Source organism: Lampris incognitus, chromosome 4, assembly GCF_029633865.1.
Source record: "Lampris incognitus isolate fLamInc1 chromosome 4, fLamInc1.hap2, whole genome shotgun sequence".
Taxonomy (NCBI): Eukaryota; Metazoa; Chordata; class Actinopteri; order Lampriformes; family Lampridae; genus Lampris; species Lampris incognitus.
The window spans coordinates 20366950-20388080 of record NC_079214.1 but is presented as its reverse complement, the minus strand read 5'-3'; the positions used below and the strand labels follow the sequence as shown (position 1 = coordinate 20388080).

The window sequence follows — 21131 nt, the reverse complement described above, 5'->3', positions numbered from 1 at the left end:
TGTTGAACCAGGAAGTAGTGATCAACCACTGATGGTAGGTATCGGAGATTTTGGGTAATAACTTTTAACTTTCCCTTTTGGTTTCATTTCCGAATACAAGGTTTAGGTAATTGGGTTAAACTGGACTTGTTAAAACATGTCTGATGCTCGTGTTCAGTTGCACGGTAAGACGTCGTTGTAAAGCTGTGTCCAGCTGTGGTACCTTATCCAAAAGCTCCAAAATGAAGCTGGAAAGTAAAATGATCATACCCAAAATTCACAATGGCAAAAACTAATGAAAATAAAACCCAAGTTCTAAACAGACAGAATTGTCCTTCAAGGCGAATCTTTATGTCCGTCCGCATTGTCCAGATTTGTAGGTTACAGCATCACTACGTCAACATTATTATTTTTTCACAGTTTGTGATAAGCCATTGTGATATCAGTTCTCTGAGACAAGGGTTGCCGCTAAATATTACAAAACAAAGACGAAAAGACATTGGACCAAGTAAACCTCAGCTTCACAATAGAAGATGCTTATGCCCTGTTGAATTCAGTACCAATTCATGATTTTCATCTCCTACTTTTAATTTTGGCTGCTGCCGTTAGGGGTCGCCACAGTGGATCGTTCCTTTCCATCTCTTCCTGTCCTCTGCATCTTCCTCTGTCATGTCAGCCACCTGCATGTCCTCTCTTACCACATCCATAAACCTTCTCTTTGGCCTTTCTGTTTCCCTCTTCCCTGGCAGCTCCATATTCAGCATCCTTCTCCCAATATCCCCAGAATCTCTCCTTCGTACATGTCCAAACCATCTCAATTTGCCTCTCTTGCTTTTTCTCCAAGCCATCCAACCTGAGCTGTTCCTCTAATATACTCGTTCCTAATGCTTCCCTTCTTTGTCACTCTCAATGAAAATATTAGCATCTTCAACTCTGTCACCTCCAGCTCCGCCTCCTGTCTTTTCATCAGTGCCATCATCTCCAAAACCCCCTACAACATAGGTGGTCTCACAACCATCTTGTAAACCTTCCCTTTAACTCTTCCTGGAACCCTCCTGTCGCAAATCACTCCTGACAGTCTTCTTTACCCACTCCACCCTGCCTGCACTCTCTTCTTCACCGCTCTTCTACACTCCCCGTTACTTTGAAAAGTTGACCCCAAGTATTTAAACTCATCCGCCTTCGTCACCTCTACCCCTTGCATCCTGACCATTCCACTTCTTGCGCCTCAATTCATGATTTTCATCTAGGGCTTTTTAAGCCTTAAAATGCAACATGACACATTGCTGTGTGCTATTCTGTGTCTTTCATGTTTGCCTTGATCATTACAACAGATAGGCCTTCAGTAACGTGTAGGTGTTTGGACATACTGTGTTTCTCCATAGTTAATGCCTATACATGAATTAATGTATAGGCATTAACTATGTATTTCTTATGGGTATATAGAATAACCAGTTTAGTTGTTCAGCAAGTCATGGTGCTCATCATAAATGTTTTTGATTTTGTAAACCACTGCAAGGTTTCTATGTTGTGCATGATGTGACTGGCAATGTGTTAAAACACTTCATAAGTGTCAGTGGCTTGCTGAGTGGCTCTTGAAAAACCTGTCCCCCATTTAAACACATCTCTAAAGTCTTTCATGGAGATGATAAAGATGTTTGTGCTTCACAAACACCACCCAGCGTGCTGAGGAACAGGGTTAACTAAGGTATTTCCTTATTTTTGGAGGATATGCTGACTACTCTGGTGTGATCTGCCTCTCTTTTAATGTGCTTTATCAACATAGTCTCCATTGTTTTCACATATTGAAAGTTCTTAATGTCAGTTGTTTTGTTGACTAATCTGATTACAATCACATTGGCTAGAGCAGAAATTTCCAAAGGCATTGTATATAATATGTCCACAAAGAGGTGGGAGGTTTATGCAGAGCAGTTACTTGATATTCAACTGTTGTAAACCTGATTTCACAAAAAAAAATTCTAAATTGGTTAAAAATAGTAATTATGGCTAAGGACCAGTGCCTCTCCAATATGGGGTATTTAATCTGTAGGATCTCTTGGATTGCAGAAATTGAAGGTTAATTTGCCACTTGGTGAAGTGCTGGTCCATGGGAGCTTAGGGTTTGTGATGAGTCCTGATGCTGTGAACTGGAACTCTGTTTGGTGTCTTGCGTCATCTTGCGGGATTTCTTCACTATTGGCTTATAAATGTAAATGATGACAAATGTGCAGTTACTTCATTTGAGAAGTCTGTTGAATTTTCTCTAAAAGGTGAATGCAAGGATGCGTAAAACAAACCATTGTTGAGTTAAATACACGAAATTGTATAAAAGCCTTGCCCGTATGACACAGAAGTCATTATGTTCTACATTCATATCGTGCTGCAAACACCACAGCCCCGTCTAATCCTCAAGCAGGACAAATCTGGGTCCCGACTCACTTGTTGACAGCCACTATTGTCAATGTTGGGCTTTGATATCTAAGAAATTTCCCTCTCATATTGCTTGAGGTCAAAAAGAGACTAGAAGTTATTTGTTTCTTCTACGATTTTTAGCTTGTAAATGCAGATTTCTTGAGAGGGGCATGTGGTCGAATCCTTAGAAGATGCTGGAAATACCTCATGCATATTACTTGCTGCACAAGACAGTGAGGGGTATAATGTCACAAGAGAAATTAATAATAGTCGATCTCCTCTTTATCATAGTGGAGGCTTCCAAATGTCAAGTCTTGAGAATTAAATGTTCAAAATGTGAAGGGCTTGCACGAAGCAATTACATGTTATACTTGCAGGCAATAATGCATGCTTTGAATGCTTACTACATTACAAACAAACATCGCTGACATGCATGGCTTTGAGTTAGCCAAAGTCGCAGCTACTGTTTCACAAACTAAGTAATGGATTTTCTGTGGATTTCCAGTAAAAACCATATGTTACTCTTACAAAGGAAAAGCTCCTTAATCCTGTCTCTTCCTGTGTTGGATGTACTGTAGATTGTGGAAAACCTTGGTGAAGTTTATGTCCTTGAGTACTGTATAGAGATAGGTGGGTGGATGTCCTAAATCAGTGTTGGTATAAATAAATATGCATAATGGTAGCTGGATAGCTCAGTAGGTAAGCACGCCGGCTTTCCCACTGGAGATTGGGGGTTTTAACCCCGGTTGGGACGAGTCTCCGGTGAGAATCTGTGTCTTAGACTAATGCTATACAAGCCATACTACCTCTCAGATGCACGTCGCCTTGGATAGAAGCGTATGCTGAATGAAAATGTAATTGTAAATTGATATGCAAAAAATTAATATGAAAAAATAGAAAGCAGTGCTGAAATGAAAAAAATATACTAGTCAACTAAAAAATATTATATATGATATCATACAATGTATGATGTTTAGATCATAAAACACAAATTGCTAAAAAAGTACAGCTTTTTTTTGGCACAGACGGACAGGGCACAAAAGGGCACTAGACAACAGGTATATTCTTTGACAAGGGGTACCATATTAAGGTACTTTTTGTTGGACAAATCAAGCCAGGATAAGTGTTGGAACATGAATATTCCTGATTTTTATTTTTCTTGGAAATGATAGTGCTTCACTACCGCTCCCCTCAAAGACACTGGCTATCCTATAAAGGCAGTGGCATACCTCCAATGAAAATGAATTTGCCTGAAATCAAGTCACAGTGGAGCACGGTGCTGCATACAAATGTGTGTATACTTGCTGCCATAGGCAGCTTTTGGCATAGGTGAATTAGGCAGCTGGCTGACTAGGGTGCCTCTCAGTGTTCGGGGTAATGTGTCCCCACACAAGAAACCGATTTTTTTGATATTCAGGTTCTGTTTTTAAATGTGATGATGCTCCAATGAGCCCACGTCTTCTGCTTACCCAGAGTAGCAACTGTATTTTTTGTCTTTTTGAAATTTGTGTTATGACATGTTTTCCTGATATTGTCATATTTTGTCTGATTATTATTTTTTTATTGTCATTTCTTGTGATAGAATAAAATAACAAAAACGAAATAAAAAGAAAAAATGAGTTTTCAGTTGGATTCAGTTCTGGGCTCTGGCTGAGCCATTCCAAAATGTCGATCTTCTTTTGGTGAAGCCACTCCTTTGTTGATTTGGATGCATGCTTTGGGTCACTGTCGTGCTGAAAGGTGAAATTCCTCTTCATCTTTAGCTTGCAAGCAGATGCCTGAAGGTTTTGCGTAAAAAAATCGACTGGTATTTGGAGCTATTCATGATTCCCTCCATTTTAACAAGGATGTGTAGGCTTTTTATATCCACTGTGTGTGTGTGTGTGTGTGTGTGTGTGTGTGTGTATATTTATGTATATACATACATACATATATAAATCCAAATAAATAAATATACAAATTTGAAAAAATAAATGAATTGTGGAATTTTGTGGGGTTGTCCAACCTTGGGGGTCATCCCGAGTCGTCTGTGTGGAGTTTGCATGTTCTCCCCGTGTCTGTGTGGGTTTCCTCCGGGTGATCCAGTTTCTCCCACAGTCCAAAGACAAGTAGGTCAGGTGAATCGGCCGTACTAAAATTGTCCCTAGGTGTGAATGTGTCGACCCTGTGATGGACTGGCGACCTGTCCAGGGTGTCTCCCCGCCTTCTGCCCACTGACCGCTGGGATAGGCTCCAGCATCCCCGTGACCCTGAGTAGGATAAGCGGTTTGGATAATGGATAGTAATTTCTTGTGATGTGTCATTATGTCTATCTGTGCATATACTATATGCATATTTGTGTGGACCTCCTTGTTTTCCAGCAATTGTAATCACAGATGGACATTCAGAGCCATGAATATCGAGGCAACACGTTAAATTAGTCGGTCTGTGATGCACAATCAAAAGCCAACAGTTTTATCGTAATTTACATCCAATTTTCCAATAATAAACGTTCATAAGTTGACAGCATTAAGGCCTCTAAAAGTAATTCTTTTGACTGTATATCATCAATGTGATGTGAGTTCAGGCCCTCTGGCTGGGAGAGAAAACCCCATCAAATAAAGACCAGGAAAGTTACTCAGGGGGAGTAACACTGCAACACCAAATACACTTTTATATCAAGTGAAAAAAATATAACAATCACCAGTGTTTATGACATAAGTGTGGCAGAATGGCAGATTAAATGAAACGTCTTTCTACCACAGTGCGGCTAGGCTCTCAGATCTACATAGTTGGAAAACTACACAACCTGAACACTGCACAAATGAACACTTCTCAGTGAGGTGTTGTGAAAGGGAAGTATGAGCTGTGACCTGCAGAGAAGAAAAGCGCCGTGCATTGACAGAGATCCTGCAGGCCCTTGCTTGTTTCACCTTCTGCGCTCTCCTCCTCTGCACCTTTACACTTCCTCCTCCTCCTCCTCCTCCTCTTATTCTTTGCCTTCATCCTCATCCATCTGCTCTTCTCTTAAAGTCTTTCATCTCATTTCTTTTTCCGTCCAATCCCGTTCTCTGGTCTGTCAGTCCGTTGCTGCATCTTGCTCTGTTCGTGTGCCCTTTTCCCCTCCTTTCCACCCTCATCGTCTCCTCCTTTCCTCTCTAGTCTCTCCCCTTTCTGGGTTTACCATGTCTTCCACTTTTCTCTAATTTCGTCTTTTTTTTCCTCCACGTTTTACAATTTTTTTCCTCCACCTTTTACAAGATAGTCTTACACCGCCGCTCCTCCTTGCAACCCCCCCCTCCTCCCTCTCCTTCATGCCTTTTCTTGTAATTTCTTTCCCACTTCAGCCCATCCTCCCTTGTCCATTTTTTAAACTTTTTGCTCTTACCCCATCTCTTTCGCCTCTCGCTCACCCTCACATTTTTTCCCCTTTACCTTTATATGACTTTTTCCTGTACCAGCCCCACCCCCCCACACACACACCTCTCCATGAATGCCTTGACGTCTGAGCAGAGTGGAGATCCAGTCAGCTGACAAAAACGGAGAAGCGGGCGACGTCACACCAGACGTGATACACCAGCATCTGCTCGTGTCTAAAAATACACTCCACAGGGCAAACACACACACACACACACACACACACACACACACACACACACACACACACACACACACACACACACACACACACACACACACACACACACACACACACACACACACAGAGTCTGCAGCTGCATTCAATGGAGGCCACATTTGTTTCCACCTCCATGCACCGCTGAGGAAGCCCAGCTTTTACACAGCTGGGGCTCGTGGGCACCCTGAGTTACATGCACTAGGTCCAGCAAATACCCTTGATTTGTCTAATGTATGCCATAGTTTGGAGTCACTGAGTGAACAAGGTAACGGATGGGAGGTTTGCTGTTGTGCCACATTGTGGAGAAGGACTGTCCTAGTTCTGTTTGTTTTTGTAAAAGTAAGATACAGCCTGTCATTAAATGAATGATTTAATTTCTCTGTTTGTTGACTCAAACATGGTCTCATTGGCAATATATATATATATATATATATATATATATATATATATATATATATTCTTAAAGAATCTTAATATTCTGCTCCTAATTTTTTGAGGACTTTTATCAACACCATTGACTGTTTCCGAAAAAAAAAACCCACTATACAGTGCTGCTTGAAAGTTTGTGAACCCTCCAGACATGGTCAATGTTTTTGTAAAAAACATTAAGATAAGCTTATTACACATACATCCAAATCCCAATTTGTAAAGCACACCTTCCAAATAATGGACACACACACAAAAAAAGATATATTTTCATTATTTAATTCAACAAAGGTGGTTTATTTCACAAAAACTGAAAATTTAACATGTGCAAAAGTATGTGAACCCTTGTATTAGTAATTTGTGGCTCCTCCTTTTGCAGCCATTACTTCAACCAAATGTCTTCTGTAACCACTAACCAGTCTCTCGCATCTGCTTATGGGGATTTTTGCCCACTCCTCCTTGCAGAGCTCCGCCAGTTGAGAGAAGTTGGAGAGACATCTGGTATGTGCCAACTTCTTCAGGTCTCGCCACAACATGTCAATTGGATTAAGGTCCAGACTTTGACTGGGCCAATCCAGAGTACGAATCCTCTTTCTCTGAAGCCATTCCTTTGTAGTTTTGCTGGAATGCTTTGGGTAATTGTCTTGTTGCATAATCCATTTTTGTCCCAGCGTCAACTCCCTGACTGATGGCAAGAGATTCTGGTCAAGAATTTGTTGATATGCCGGAGAATCCATGGTTCCTTGGATAATATGGAGTCGTCCAGGTCCAGAAGCAGAAAAGCAGCCCCAGACCTTCACATTTGCACCACCATGCTTCACTGTTGGGAGGAGGTTCTTTTCTTCATATGCAGTGTTGGCTTTTCTCCAAACATGTTGGTTTTGATTGTGACCAAATAATTCTATTTTGGACTCATCTGTCCAGAGAATGGACTTCCAGAAGGTCTCTGGTTTGTCCAAGTGCTCTCTGGCAAAGTTGAAACGGGCAGCTTTGTTCTTTTTTGAGAGCAGAGGGTTCCTTCTAGCAAGCCTCCCATGAATGTCATGGCTATTCAATTTTCGTCTGATTGTAGACGCATGCACATTTGTCCCAGATGCTACCAGAGAGGTCTGCAACTCTCTAGAGGTGATGTGTGGGTTGGCCTTTACCTGATTTATTATTTTTCTGGTGCTTCTGGGTGATAGTTTTGATGGGCGTCCACTTCTAGGCAGAGTTGCTGTCATGTTGAAGGCCCTCCATTTGTAAATTATATGTCTTACAGTGGATGGATGGAGCTGGAATCTTTTGGAGATGGTCTTATATCCCTCCCCAGACTGATGGGCTATCACTACCCTCTTCTTCATGTCCTCGGATATCTCCTTTGCTCTCGGCATTGTTGATTTGTATGGGACCACAGTGGTTTGGTTGATTTCCTCTCTCTTTTAATTCGTGCAGGCCAAACCCTTTCCCAAGGATGTCTCATTTCATTGGTCTGCTTAAATGATTAATTAAGCACCCAAATGTGTTTCACCTAAGTCTGTTACCTGCTTGACTTAACCAATGCAGCTGGGGGTTCATTTACTTTTGCACATACACTAATTCCATGTTTCATGTAGTTTTTGGGCTACTTAAACAAGTCCCACTAAACAAGTACATGCAACTGATAAACATATATCTGACATTTCATACATAAAAACTGGTGATGATAAAATAAGAAAATCATGGTAAAACAACAGAAACATCTAAACTGCTCAAGGGGTTCACATACTTTCAAGCAGCACTGTATATATATATGTATATATTTGACAGCTGATGATTGCTTACGGCATGAAACAGGCTTGTACTGTCTCATAAAGAATTTACTTGACTCACAGGATTTTATATATATATATATATATATATATATATAGATAGATAGATAGATAGATAGATAGATAGATAGATAGATAGATAGTGTTTTGTTTTTCAGAAACCGTCAATGGTGTTGATAAAAGTCCTCAACAAATGAGGAATGGAATATTAAGATTCTTAATAAACAAACAAATAAATCAATATATATATATATAAAAGATATACGTATATATATATTCTTATACAAGAATACACACACACACACACACATATATATATATATATATATGCGGAATATATATATGTATATATATACACTACCGTTCAAAAGTTTGGGATCACCCAAACAATTTTGTGTTTTCCATGAAAAGTCACACTTATTCACCACCATATGTTGTGAAATGAATAGAAAATAGAGTCAAGACATTGACAAGGTTAGAAATAATGATTTTTATTTGAAATAAGATTTTTTTTACATCAAACTTTGCTTTCGTTAAAGAATCCTCCATTTGCAGCAATTACAGCATTGCAGACCTTTGGCATTCTAGCTGTTAATTTGTTGAGGTAATCTGGAGAAATTGCACCCCACGCTTCCAGAAGCAGCTCCCACATGTTGGATTGGTTGGATGGGCACTTCTTTGAGCAGATTGAGTTTCTGGAGCATCACATTTGTGGGGTCAATTAAACGCTCAAAATGGCCAGAAAAAGAGAACTTTCATCTGAAACTCGACAGTCTATTCTTGTTCTTAGAAATGAAGGCTATTCCATGCGAGAAATTGCTAAGAAATTGAAGATTTCCTACACCGGTGTGTACTACTCCCTTCAGAGGACAGCACAAACAGGCTCTAACAGGTACTATTTAATGAAGATGCCAGTTGGGGACCTGTGAGGTGTCTGTTTCTCAAACTAGAGACTCTAATGTACTTATCTTCTTGCTCAGTTGTGCAACGCGGCCTCCCACTTCTTTTTCTACTCTGGTTAGAGCCTGTTTGTGCTGTCCTCTGAAGGGAGTAGTACACACCGGTGTAGGAAATCTTCAATTTCTTAGCAATTTCTCGCATGGAATAGCCTTCATTTCTAAGAACAAGAATAGACTGTCGAGTTTCAGATGAAAGTTCTCTTTTTCTGGCCATTTTGAGCGTTTAATTGACCCCACAAATGTGATGCTCCAGAAACTCAATCTGCTCAAAGAAGTGCCCATCCAACCAATCCAACTTGTGGGAGCTGCTTCTGGAAGCGTGGGGTGCAATTTCTCCAGATTACCTCAACAAATTAACAGCTAGAATGCCAAAGGTCTGCAATGCTGTAATTGCTGCAAATGGAGGATTCTTTGACGAAAGCAAAGTTTGATGTAAAAAAAATCTTATTTCAAATACAAATCATTATTTCTAACCTTGTCAATGTCTTGACTCTATTTTCTATTCATTTCACAACATATGGTGGTGAATAAGTGTGACTTTTCATGGAAAACACAAAATTGTTTGGGTGATCCCAAACTTTTGAACGGTAGTGTATGTATATAAACATTTATGCGGAATACATGCACACACACACACGTGTGTGTGTGTGTGCATGTGTGTGTGTGTATGTATTCCGCTCCTCATTTGTTGAGCACTTTTATCAACACCATTGACGGGTTTTGAAAACAAGAAAGAAAAAAAAGCTATACATCCATCCATCCATTGTCCAAACTGCTTATCCTGCTGTCAGGGTCGTGAGGATGCTGGAGCCTATCCCATCAGTCATCAGGCAGCAGGCAGGGAGACACCCTGGACAGGCCGCCAGGCCATCACAGGGTGGAGTGACTGAATCTTGTGAATATGTGCCATGCCAAGTTGAGTCATCGAGAATTATCGATCAGTGTGTTTGACTGCTTGATCACCAGATAAACGGTGAGGACAGGGCAAGCCAAAAAGGAAATAGAGCCTCATTTCAGCATTTCTTTTTCCAGTTTAGCTTGGACGTTTTTAAAAATACATGGAAACATGTACACGATTTAAGATTGTTACCCCTGTCCACCACCAGCAGAATACAGGCCAATAAGATATCTACAGGAAAATAAAAACCAAATCAGATTTGAACATGCGTCAACATGCCATTCACAGGCCTGCTCCGCTGGTCTGTAGACGAGCCTCCTGGATGCATGTGACTGGGGGAAACGCACCAGGTTTAGCCCACACAGCTGAACCCAACTCTGCACCGAACAATGCTGCCAGCCCCTTTGTTTCTTTTAAATTGCCTCCACTTAGATTATAGGGGAGGTTATACGGGCTGTGGTAACCACATTGTGCGAGGGTGTGTGTACTGGGGGTCGAATGACTGCTGTTTTTCACGAGTCGCTGAAGCCCTCATAGTAGATGACGACTAGTTGACTAGACATTGCCTATGTCATCAAGAACAGTAATAATTCTCTTACTTCATCTGCCTGTACCACTGTCAGCTGTTGCAGAAAGTTGTGCACAGCACTCGTACTTTTTGTTGAATTCAAGGTTAAGCTTGCCTAACTTGTAGGTATCAACTGTCCTTGGTTGTGGTTAGGTAGTTCTCTACAGTTGATGTATTCTGCCCTTTTCTCATGACACACTTGCAAATTCTGCTCCTCATGTCCTCACTGTATGTTCACTGCCTTGTGTGTGACATCATGTGTCCAAAGACTATAAGTACCTCATTAAGCGTCACCTGGTGGTAGAGTACTAGTTCACTAGTGTGTGTGTGTGTGTGTGTGTGTGTGTGCATGTGTGTGTGTGTGTGTGTTGGTCAGGCTTTATAACGAGTAGCTGTAAGTACTGATTAGTAGGTCATTTATAAGGTCTTATAATTTACTTGTTAACATTAGACGACAGCCTGAAATGTCAACAACCCCTTGTATCATTTTGAAAAGATTGTTAATAAGAGCATTTGAAGAAAACACATTTTTTTTTAAAAACAACAACATTGAATTAGGATTTAGACCAGGCATTTCTGAACCTGAAGGGTTATTTTAGGCAAAAAGACCTAAAGGGTTAAAGTTAGGGTGAATATGTGGCTTGGACTGTCTACTCTAGTAAGTGCTGTTAGGAAGAGGTTAAGTTTAGATGTGGGGGGGGGGGGCTGCACTAGATACAACATTTCAAGCCATATTAAAAAGATGGTTATTAATATGTATAAGCCATCTGCTAATGTTAATAATAAGTGTGTTGTAAGAGATTATAAGTGCCTGTTACTCATTGATTAATTATTATTTATAGCTACTCATTATAAAGCATTACTTGTGTGTGTGTGTGGGTAGGGATTGTACTTGCATTTTGTTAAAGTGTGTGCATGTGTCTTTCTATCTGTGTGTGTGTATGTGTGTGTGTGTGTGTGCCTGGACATGTGCACTCTTCTCTATTTGTCATGTATATATACAACCAGAGAAGTGGAGCATGCGGGTTTGTCAGATCTGGAGATCATCTCCCAGCCAGTAGAGGATGAGAATGCCGGCATGGCTGCCCCGGTCCAGCTAGTGAGCTTCAGCTACAGAGACCTGCCCCTGGCCGCTCTGGACCTCTCTCTAGCAGGCTCACAGCTCCTCTCCAACATAGACGAAGATGACAACAGGGAAGGGTGAGTGAGATGCAAGAGATTTTTTTGTTGTTGTGTGATTTGTGAACCATTTGTTTGTTTCAATCCATTTTTTTCTGTATCATGGTTTGACCTGTTGGAAAAACCCCCAAAACAAAACCAAAAACACAAGATGGCTCACAATAAATGAGGTACACACTCTGCCCAGTCCTGGCTCTACTCACCCCTTTACAGCACATTCACTCTTATTTCCCTCCACCGTTTTGGGTGGTATGGATCACTCATTTGTGCTGTGCTCACTTTGCCTGTATTTTGATAAGAAAAATATCTCTTAATAAGGGTGATACAAATGTCAGGAATGTTGATTATTGTGAATGCAAGAAAACAGACTTACATACCCTTTTCAGGGTCCCCATTGGCTGATTCAAAAAGAGCCATTTCCTCCTTTTTACTTTATGAAATCTTCAGTAATCTTGTTTCATATGTGAAGGAGTCAAGGCAACCCCTTGCTGAGACTTGGTGAACATGTGAATTTGTGAATAGTAATGTTTCTACCACACTATATCACCAGCTTCCTGTCACAAACAAGTTTCTCCATGTTTAAGGTTGACATAACCAGCTGCCCTTCACAGCATGAAGTCAGTAAAGTCAGTGCACATGTGTGGTGACTAAAGCAAGACCTGTTCTGACGCCACTGTTTTGCCTTTGTGTTTTTAGATCATATTGTTCATGCCTTGACACTTCAACCTGTTTTGCAGCATTTTTTAAATTTGTGTCAAATCAATCAAGAAGACACTACATGCCTCAGAGATCTCCTCGCACCTTGCTAATGTGATGAAATACCCCCCTGTGATAAATTATTCTCCTGTTTACTAAGCTGTGGCTTTAACTGATCTCTGTTCTGCTTGCACTGGCTCCATTAATTTAGCATCGCCATTTCAAAAGTATTATAACAGGTACATGTATACTGCAAAATATTAATTCAACACAAAAAAACATCATATAATCATTGAATTATTAAGTCAAGGTTATAATGAAAAATGTGATGTCATTCCTACTTTGCATTCTGGCTTGAACTTTCAAAAACTTTCAGACAAGGTGACACACAAATGAGTTTGCTTTGTAATGTGACAATATCACATTGAAAATCAGCACCCGGTAAATCTATTTGTCGTATGTGTGTCTGGGGTAGGGAATGTGCCCAATAGCTACTTGGCTATGCATAATATCAAAATAATTCAAAGCAAAATGACTTCCTGGACTCACAATCCTTACCGCAAGCTAGATACATAAACCAAAACGTCAAACACAGTCGGCTACATTCGATCATTCATTCTTCTCCCGCAAACATGACTCCACAAAGGAGACGTTTATCTTCCCAATGCTCTTGTTTGCATGTGGATCAGTAGTTTACGGGAATTTTGTATTGATTCCTTTTACGAGGAGCTGGATGTACTGCAGAGAAAAATAGGCTGTTATTCCCTGTGTCGCCAGTGAGAAGGGACCATGGAAGCTCAGACACTGCAGGTGACTGGGTGCACTTTGATCTGTTACATATCCTATACTACATGCAACACAAGTGTTAAGACAAGTAGTGACATCACGCAACTCTTTTGCTTATATGCCATACGCACGTTATGGGGGGTTGGCAGAGTCATAAATGGCTAATCTACAAGGGAGCATAAAAGCCACTGATTTGGTTGGAGGAGGCATTGAGCGGGGTATTGAAAATGGCTACCAGGGAGGAATGTACGTATGATATTGTACATAATGGCCATGGAAAGATGAAATAGAGAGGATGGTCAGTACGTCCTTTAAGTACATCAAGAAAGCAAAGTGGAAAATATTATTCTCTCATTTTGCTTAGGTATTTCACGCTTGGATGAAGCGAGGCATTTCCAGTATTTTCAGATGTCGACATCCAAATTCATGGAATTTGGATGCAATGACTCGGCCATACTAAATTGTCCCTAGGTGTGTGTGTGTGTGTGTGTGTGTGTGTGTGTGTGTTTGTGTGAGCCCTGTGATGGCCTGGCGGCCTGTCCAGGATGTCTCCCCGCCTGCCGCCCAATGACTGCTGGGATAGGCTCCAGCATCCCCACGACCTTGAGAGCAGGATAAGCGGTGTGGATAATGGATGGATGGACATCCAAATTCAACAACCTCCTTCATTACATTACATCTCTCATTGCCTATGACAGGAGCCACAGCAGTCCAGTGGATGCTTCACATTGCGACTGTTCCTGGAAATGGTTCTTTCTTAGATGTGTTGTTTGCTGAGTAGTATTTGCGCTTTGCGCCTCTGTGGGAAAAGCATGAAATTGCACCACATGCTTGCATTGCTTCACAGAATTTGGGGGGACACACACATTGAGAAGGGTCTATCTGCAAACTGCAAGACAGGGGTGGAACTTGTAGCAGGATTCCTATCACTTGCCCTAACCTTTAAAGAGGCCATATCATGCTTTTTGGGTTTTTCCCATTTCTTTTGGTGTGTTATATAGCTTGGGTGCATGTAAAACGTCTGCAGAGTTAAAAAGCCCCAAGTCCACACCAAAGGGAGTTATTCTGTCTGACAGAAAACACTGCCTGAAATGCCTCGTTTATAGTCCAGCGTTTTCTTCGTTACTTATGTCATTATGTAACACATTTTCATAATCCCTGCCTAGCGGCTAGTTTGGCCCACCCTCTAGACCTCAACAACGGCAAACAGAGGAGGCGGCGCTCACACGGACTGAGTGCTACCCCTCAGCAGGCTTCCAGAAGTTGGCCAATCAGATTGAAAGCAGTGGGCTTTTAAGGCGGGGGGGGGGGGGCTTAAAAAGACAGCTCAAACAAGCTAAAACGGCTTTTTTTCCCAGACAGGATGAAATGAAGGGCTGCATAATGGGTCAGTATATGATAAATAAGGTTTTTTGTTTTTTGTTTTTTTTACTGTGAGTCATACAAAGCTACTCTAGTGGAGTCCCAGAATAAAAATATAGCGCTTGAATGAGCATGATATGGCCTCTTTAACCTCCCCACCTTAAAGGGAGAGTTTGCCCCAAAATAAAAAATATATGTTTTTCCTCTTACCTGTAGTGCAGTTCATCCATCTAGATTATTTTGGTGTGAGTTGCCAAGTTTTGGAGATATCAGCCGTAGAGATGTCTGCCTTCTCTTGAAAGCATAGGGTACATAAGGGGCCTTATTTTCCTGGAGCAGTATTTCTAGGAAACCTAAAAACAAAACTGGCTTGCAGTGATCAGGGGGTAGTTATGCCTCAGACATATTTTAGAGTAAATGAGAATCATGGCGATAATGAGTGAAATGGCTGAATATGCTAGGATTGTAAACCTGCTACTGGTGAATGACAAAGTCTCAATGAAAAAAATAAAAAAAATAAAAATCTTCTGCTTGAATCTGATTGTGGTGAAAGAGAATAGGACATGGGGAAAAACTCTCAAGTGCTGTACAGATAACCATACTGACCACACCAGCTTGATCCCTGAGACAGAAGTGCTTCTTAACGAAGATGGAGATCCAAGAAACCCAGGCCACTGAGCATGTGTGGGCTGGATTGGATTACATGAAAAATTGCTGATTGTGGCTCAAAGACCCCATGGAGAAAAAGGCTGGTGCCAAAGGAATACAATAGCTTCAGGTCTTGTGCAGGCTGTTATCATGACGTGCTTTTCTTTTCTTCCGATTCTTTAATTCTTCTGGCATAAAAAAACGACTACTACTTTTGGCTCTTCCCGTTAGGGAATGTTTCCATTTCTTCCTGTCTTCTGCATCTTCCTCTGTCACATCAGCCACCTGCATGTCCTCCGTCACCACATCCATAAGCCTCCTCTTTGGCCTTCCTCTTTTGCGCTTCCCTGGTAGCTCCATAATCAGCATCCTTCTCCCAATATACCCAGCATCTCTTCTCCACACATGTCCAAGCCCTCTCAATCTTGCCTCTCTTGCTTTGTCTCCAAACTGTCCAACCAGAGGGGACCCTCTAATATAATCGTTCCTAATCCTGTCCATCTTCATCACGCCCAATGAAAATCTTAGCATCTTCAACTCTGCCACCTTCAGCTCCACCTCCTGTCTTTTCATCAGTGCCACTGTCTCCAAACCATATAACATAGCTGGTCTCACAACCATCTTGTAAACCTTCCCTTTAACTCTTGCTGGTACTCTTCTGTCGCAAATCACTCCTGACAGTCTTCTCCACCCACTCCACCCTGCCTGCACTCTCTTCCTCACCTCTCTCCTGCACTCCCCGTTATTTTGGACAGTTGACCTCTACTCCTTGCATCCTCACCATTCCACTGTCCTCCCTCTCATTCACGCATAGGTATTCCATCTTGGTCCTACTGACTTTCATTCCTCTTCTCTCCAGTGCATACCTCCACCTCTCCAGGCTCTCCTCAACCTGCACCCTACTCTTACTACAGATCACCCGCAAACATCATAGTCCACGGAGACTCCTGCCTGATCTAATCCATCAACCTGTCCATCACCATTGCAAACAAGAAAGGGCTCAGAGCCGATCCTTGATGTAATCCCACCTCCACCTTGAACCCATCTGTCATTCCAACCGCACACCCTACCGCTGTCACACTTCCCTCATACATATCCTGCACCACTCGTGCATACTTCTTTGCAACTCCCGACTTCCTCATACAATACCACACCTCCTCTCTCGGCACCCTGTCATATGCTTTCTTTAAATCCACAAAGACACAACGTAACTCCTTCTGGCCTTCTCTATATTTCTCAATCAACATTCTCAAAGCAAACATCACATCTGTGGTGCTCTTTCATGGCATGAAACCATACTGCTGCTCGCTAATCATCACCTCTGCTCTTAACCTAGCTTCTATTACTCTTTCCCATATCTTCATGCTATGGCTGATCATCTTTATACTGCTGTAGTTGCTATAGTTATGCACATCGCCCTTGTTCCTGAAAATCGGTAGCAGTATGATTCTTCTCTACTTCTCAGGCATCCTCTCGTTTTCCAAGATTGTGTCAAACAATCTAGTTAAAAACTTCACTGCCATCTCTCCTAAACATCTCCATGCCTCCACAGGTATGTCATCAGGACCAACTGCCTTTCCACTCTTTATCCTCTTCATAGCTGCCCTCACTTCCTCCTTGCTAATCCACTGCACTTCCTGATTCACTGTCCCCACATCATCCAACCTTCTCTCTCTCTCTCTCTCTCTCTCTCTCTCTCTCTCTCTCTCTCTCTCTCTCTCTCTCTCTCTCTCTCTCTCTCTCTCTCTCTCATTTTCTTTATTCATTAGCCCCTCAAAGTACTCCTTCCACCTTCTCAGCACACTCTTCTCACTTGTCAGCACATTTCCATCTCTAGCCTTGATCGCCCTAACTTGCTGCACATCTTTCCCAGCTCGGTCCCTCTGTTTAGCCAATCGGTACAAGTCCTTTTCTCCTTTTCACCTTCCTTAGTGTCTGACCCCTCATACAACTCACTATACGCCTTTTCCTTTGCCACGTCTCTCTTTGCTTTATGCTGCATGTCCTTGTACTCCTGTCTACTTTCTTCATCTCTCTGACTATCCCACTTCTTCTTTGACAACCTCTTCCTCTGTAAACTTTGCTGTACTTCCTCGTCCCATCACCAAGTCTCCTTGTCCTCCTTTCTCTGTCCTGATGACACACCAAGTACCTTCCTAGCTGTCTCCCTCACTATTTCTGCAGTGCTTACCCAGCCATAAGGCAACTCTTCACTACCACCCAGTGCCTGTCTTAACTCCTCCCTGAACTCCACACAACAGTCTTCGTTCTTCAACTTCCACCATTTGATCTTTGGCTCTGCCTTCACTTGCTTCCTCTTCTTGGTCTCCAAAGTCCCAAAGCTTCTTTTCACCTGACAGTGAGGAGTTTCACCAGGGGGACATAGTGCATGGGAGGATCACGCTATTCTCCCCAGTTCCCCCTCCCCACTGAACAGGCGGCCAACCGACCAGAGGAGGCGTTAGTGCAGCGACCAGGACACATACCCACATCCGGTTTCCCACCCGCAGACATGGCAAATTGTGTCTGTAGGGACGCCCGACCAAGCCGGAGGTAACACGGGGATTCGAACAGGTGATCCCTGTGTTGGTAGGCAACGGAATAGACTGCCATGCCATCCGGATGCCCTTTTCTCAGTTTTACTAGTAGGAATGATAACATAAAATTATTCTGCATGCTGAAAGCAAAAGGTCTGATCAAGCTTACTTTGTGGTGTTGGAAACTGCAAACTCAGTGAATATGTTTTGTTTTGTTTGACTTAACACCTGTGGAGACTAATTCAGACATCAAGTCAAGGAGTGTAAGGTTATTTCAATGAAACAGGACAACATAACTATCTATTTGAGCATTAAAGTCAGGGTGAAACATGACTGTCAAGTTTCCGGGCTTTGCAATATGAATTTCAAGATGTTAGAGGTAGATATAACTGCATATCGTCATCGAAGCAGCAGTGGAGTATGTAGCTTATCTGTGTACAGATAAGGTGGCTGAAGAGGGGGCATTCAAATAGAAAAAAAGATGGAAAAGATGCACCCACCTCCATCATACATACATTTATAAAGCCTAGCCAAGAAGTATAGGTATGCTTCACCTTTTGATGCAAACCTTGAATTTGATATCGAGTAAAAAAGAATTTTGTAGTCCTGTCTCATTCAATGAGAACCAACAACAAAATAAAGCCACTTTTAGGATGCAGCAAAAATTTTCAAGTCAAGTAAATGGAGAAAGCTTAGAGTTTTGATGATCTGATCTGCGTTTTATTTAAATTATTTCATGAAAATTGAAGTTTCAGTGAAAAAGATACAAGCTGCATCGATTTAATGCACTGCGCCCTTAAGGCAAATCCAGGAGTTTGGACAATCAAAAAGATGTTAAGGTTTACAGTGTCAAAGGTCAAATTAGCATCGAGAGGGATTCAAATAAAATTTGACCTCAAATCTGCTATTATTATGACATTTCCTCCCTTAATGAAGGTAGAATATAGATACTATTTAATATGTATTTTTTTTAAAACAGATTGACATTTTCAAAGCTGTAACTTTGAAACTAAAACTGAGTGGAGAAAATGATCTTATTAAGGCTATTTGGTAAGCCAGTTACTGAAAAGAATTAGGAAACAGAAAAAAAAATGCTGAAAAAATGAAAACAGGAAAGAAACTTGTTTTTGCCATCCATATTTTGATTTCAAAATGGATGTGGATTGAACAGAAGGTACACAGACTCCTTTTGTAGTCAAAAATAATATCAAAAATATTTATTGTAACCCCCTTTAATGTGTAAAAATATGAACTGGCACCCAATCTTTTTTCTTTTTTTTTCGATTTTTCCCCCTTTTTCTCCCCAATTGTATCTGGCCAATTACCCCACTCTTCGAGCCGTCCTGGTCACTGCTCCACCCCCTCTGCTGATCTGGGAAGGGCTGCAGACTACCACATGCCTCCTCTGATACACGTGGGGTCGCCAGCCACTTCTTTTCACCTGACAGTGAGGAGTTTCGCCAGGGGGACGTAGTGTGTGGAAGGATCATGCTATTCCCCCCAGTTCCCCTCTCCCTGAACAGGCGCCCCGGCCAACCGGAGGCGGCGCTAGTGCAGCGACCAGGAAACATACCCACATCCGGCTTCCCACCTGCAGACAAAGCCAATTGTATCTGTAGGGACGCCCGACCAAGCCAGAGGTAACATGGGGATTTGATCCCTGTGTTGGTAGGCAACGGAATAGACTGTCACACCACCCAGATGCCGCCATCAAAATCTTTTTTAGATATAAATCTTGACATTTCATCATCTGAGCCACCAAGTTTCCGAAGGGGCTCGCCACCCAGCCTAATGAACATTCAAAGAGACATCTTTGAGGGATGTGGAAGACGAGGTTTCAATAAACTTAAATTATCTTCATAATGGTTTTGAAGAAGCAGGGCTAGGTGGCCTTAGTGTGCTCTGCTGTATGTTCCCTGCCTCGTCTCCCATCTTTGGTTATGACTTGAGACGAACTGGAGGTGGTGTCTCTGCCAGTGTGGTGTGTGTAAAATGCTGATCACACAAATTCATATAAAGTCATCTTATAAATGTCCTTTTGAGATGTCCGATATTTTTATTTTCCCTATACAAATCTGGCTGCTGCTTAGTGCCTACCATCCTGTTCACCGATAATGACTCAGGCCCAGGTCTGACTGGTCTCAGTAGGATGCATATAAACACCATAAGCTCTTATAAAGGAGCCAACACAAACACAAACACAAACACACACACACACACACACACACACACACACACACACACACACACACACACACACACACCGTCATCATCATCATCATCATCATCATCCAAGTCCTCCATTTGACACCAAATCAGTTCTTACTCCATTGGATCGCTTTAGTAAGCCAGCCATATCCTGCAACAGATGGCTTTTACAGACGCACCATCAACAGTCAGCAATACCGTCACTGACACGGCGCTATTATCACAGCCAGCCCTCATGCTCTGCATCCTTCATTTGTACGGCTCCATGTCAGAGCCATGCACAGCGTGTGTGTGTGCATGTGATGCCTTATGCTCATTGTCTTGCTGTGCTGTAGGTTTTTGTCCAGTGTGGAGTGTTGTTGGACAAATGCTTGGATGTTTAAAAACGAATTATGCATGGAACATTTCCTACAGTAGTTCTACCTGTGAAAATACCTGTAAGGCACTGTTTCTCAAAGTATGAACTGGCACCCAAACTGGGTCACAGACCTGTTGCTTTTTGAGTACACGCCAACTTATAATACCGATATACCCATATGAGCGGAGTTCCCGAGCAAAAGACTACACCGCCTCCCCTTCTTTTTTGGGGCGGGGATTTTTCCTTTTTCTCCCCAATTGTATCCAGCCAATCACCCCACTCCTCCGGGCCGTCCTGGTCGCGGCTCCACCCCCCTGCCAAATTGGGGAGGGCTGCAGACTACCACATGCCTCCTCTGATACATGTGGAGTCACCAGCCGCTTCTTTTCACCTGACAGTGAGGAGTTTCACCAGGGGGATGTAGCACGTGGGAGGCTATTTCCCCCAGTTCTCCCTCCCCCCCTGAACAGGCGCCCCGACCGACCAGAGGAGGCGCTAGTGCAGCGACCAGGACACATACCCACATCTGGCTCCCCACCCGCAGACACAACCAATTGTGTCTGCAGGCATGCCCGACCAAGCCGGAGGTAACACGGGGATTCAAACGGGCAAGCCCCATGTTGGTAGGCAATGGAATAGACCGCTCTACTACCCGGACGTCCCTACATTTCCCATTTTGATCCATGGGCGGAAAAAAACTTGAGAACCC

At 42.3% G+C, this 21131-nt stretch overlaps 1 protein-coding gene across 1 annotated transcript in view; it reads left to right on the top strand.

Moving 5' to 3' along the window:
* The first annotated feature begins 1982 nt into the window (after positions 1–1982).
* LOC130111985 (transmembrane protein 266-like) overlaps positions 1983–21131 on the top strand; it is a 57076-nt gene continuing 37927 nt past the window's right edge. The window contains exons 1-2 of the mRNA XM_056279295.1: positions 1983–2014; positions 11657–11848. Coding sequence (XP_056135270.1) covers positions 1983–2014; positions 11657–11848 — 224 coding nt within the window. The remainder of the gene's footprint in view (positions 2015–11656; positions 11849–21131) is intronic.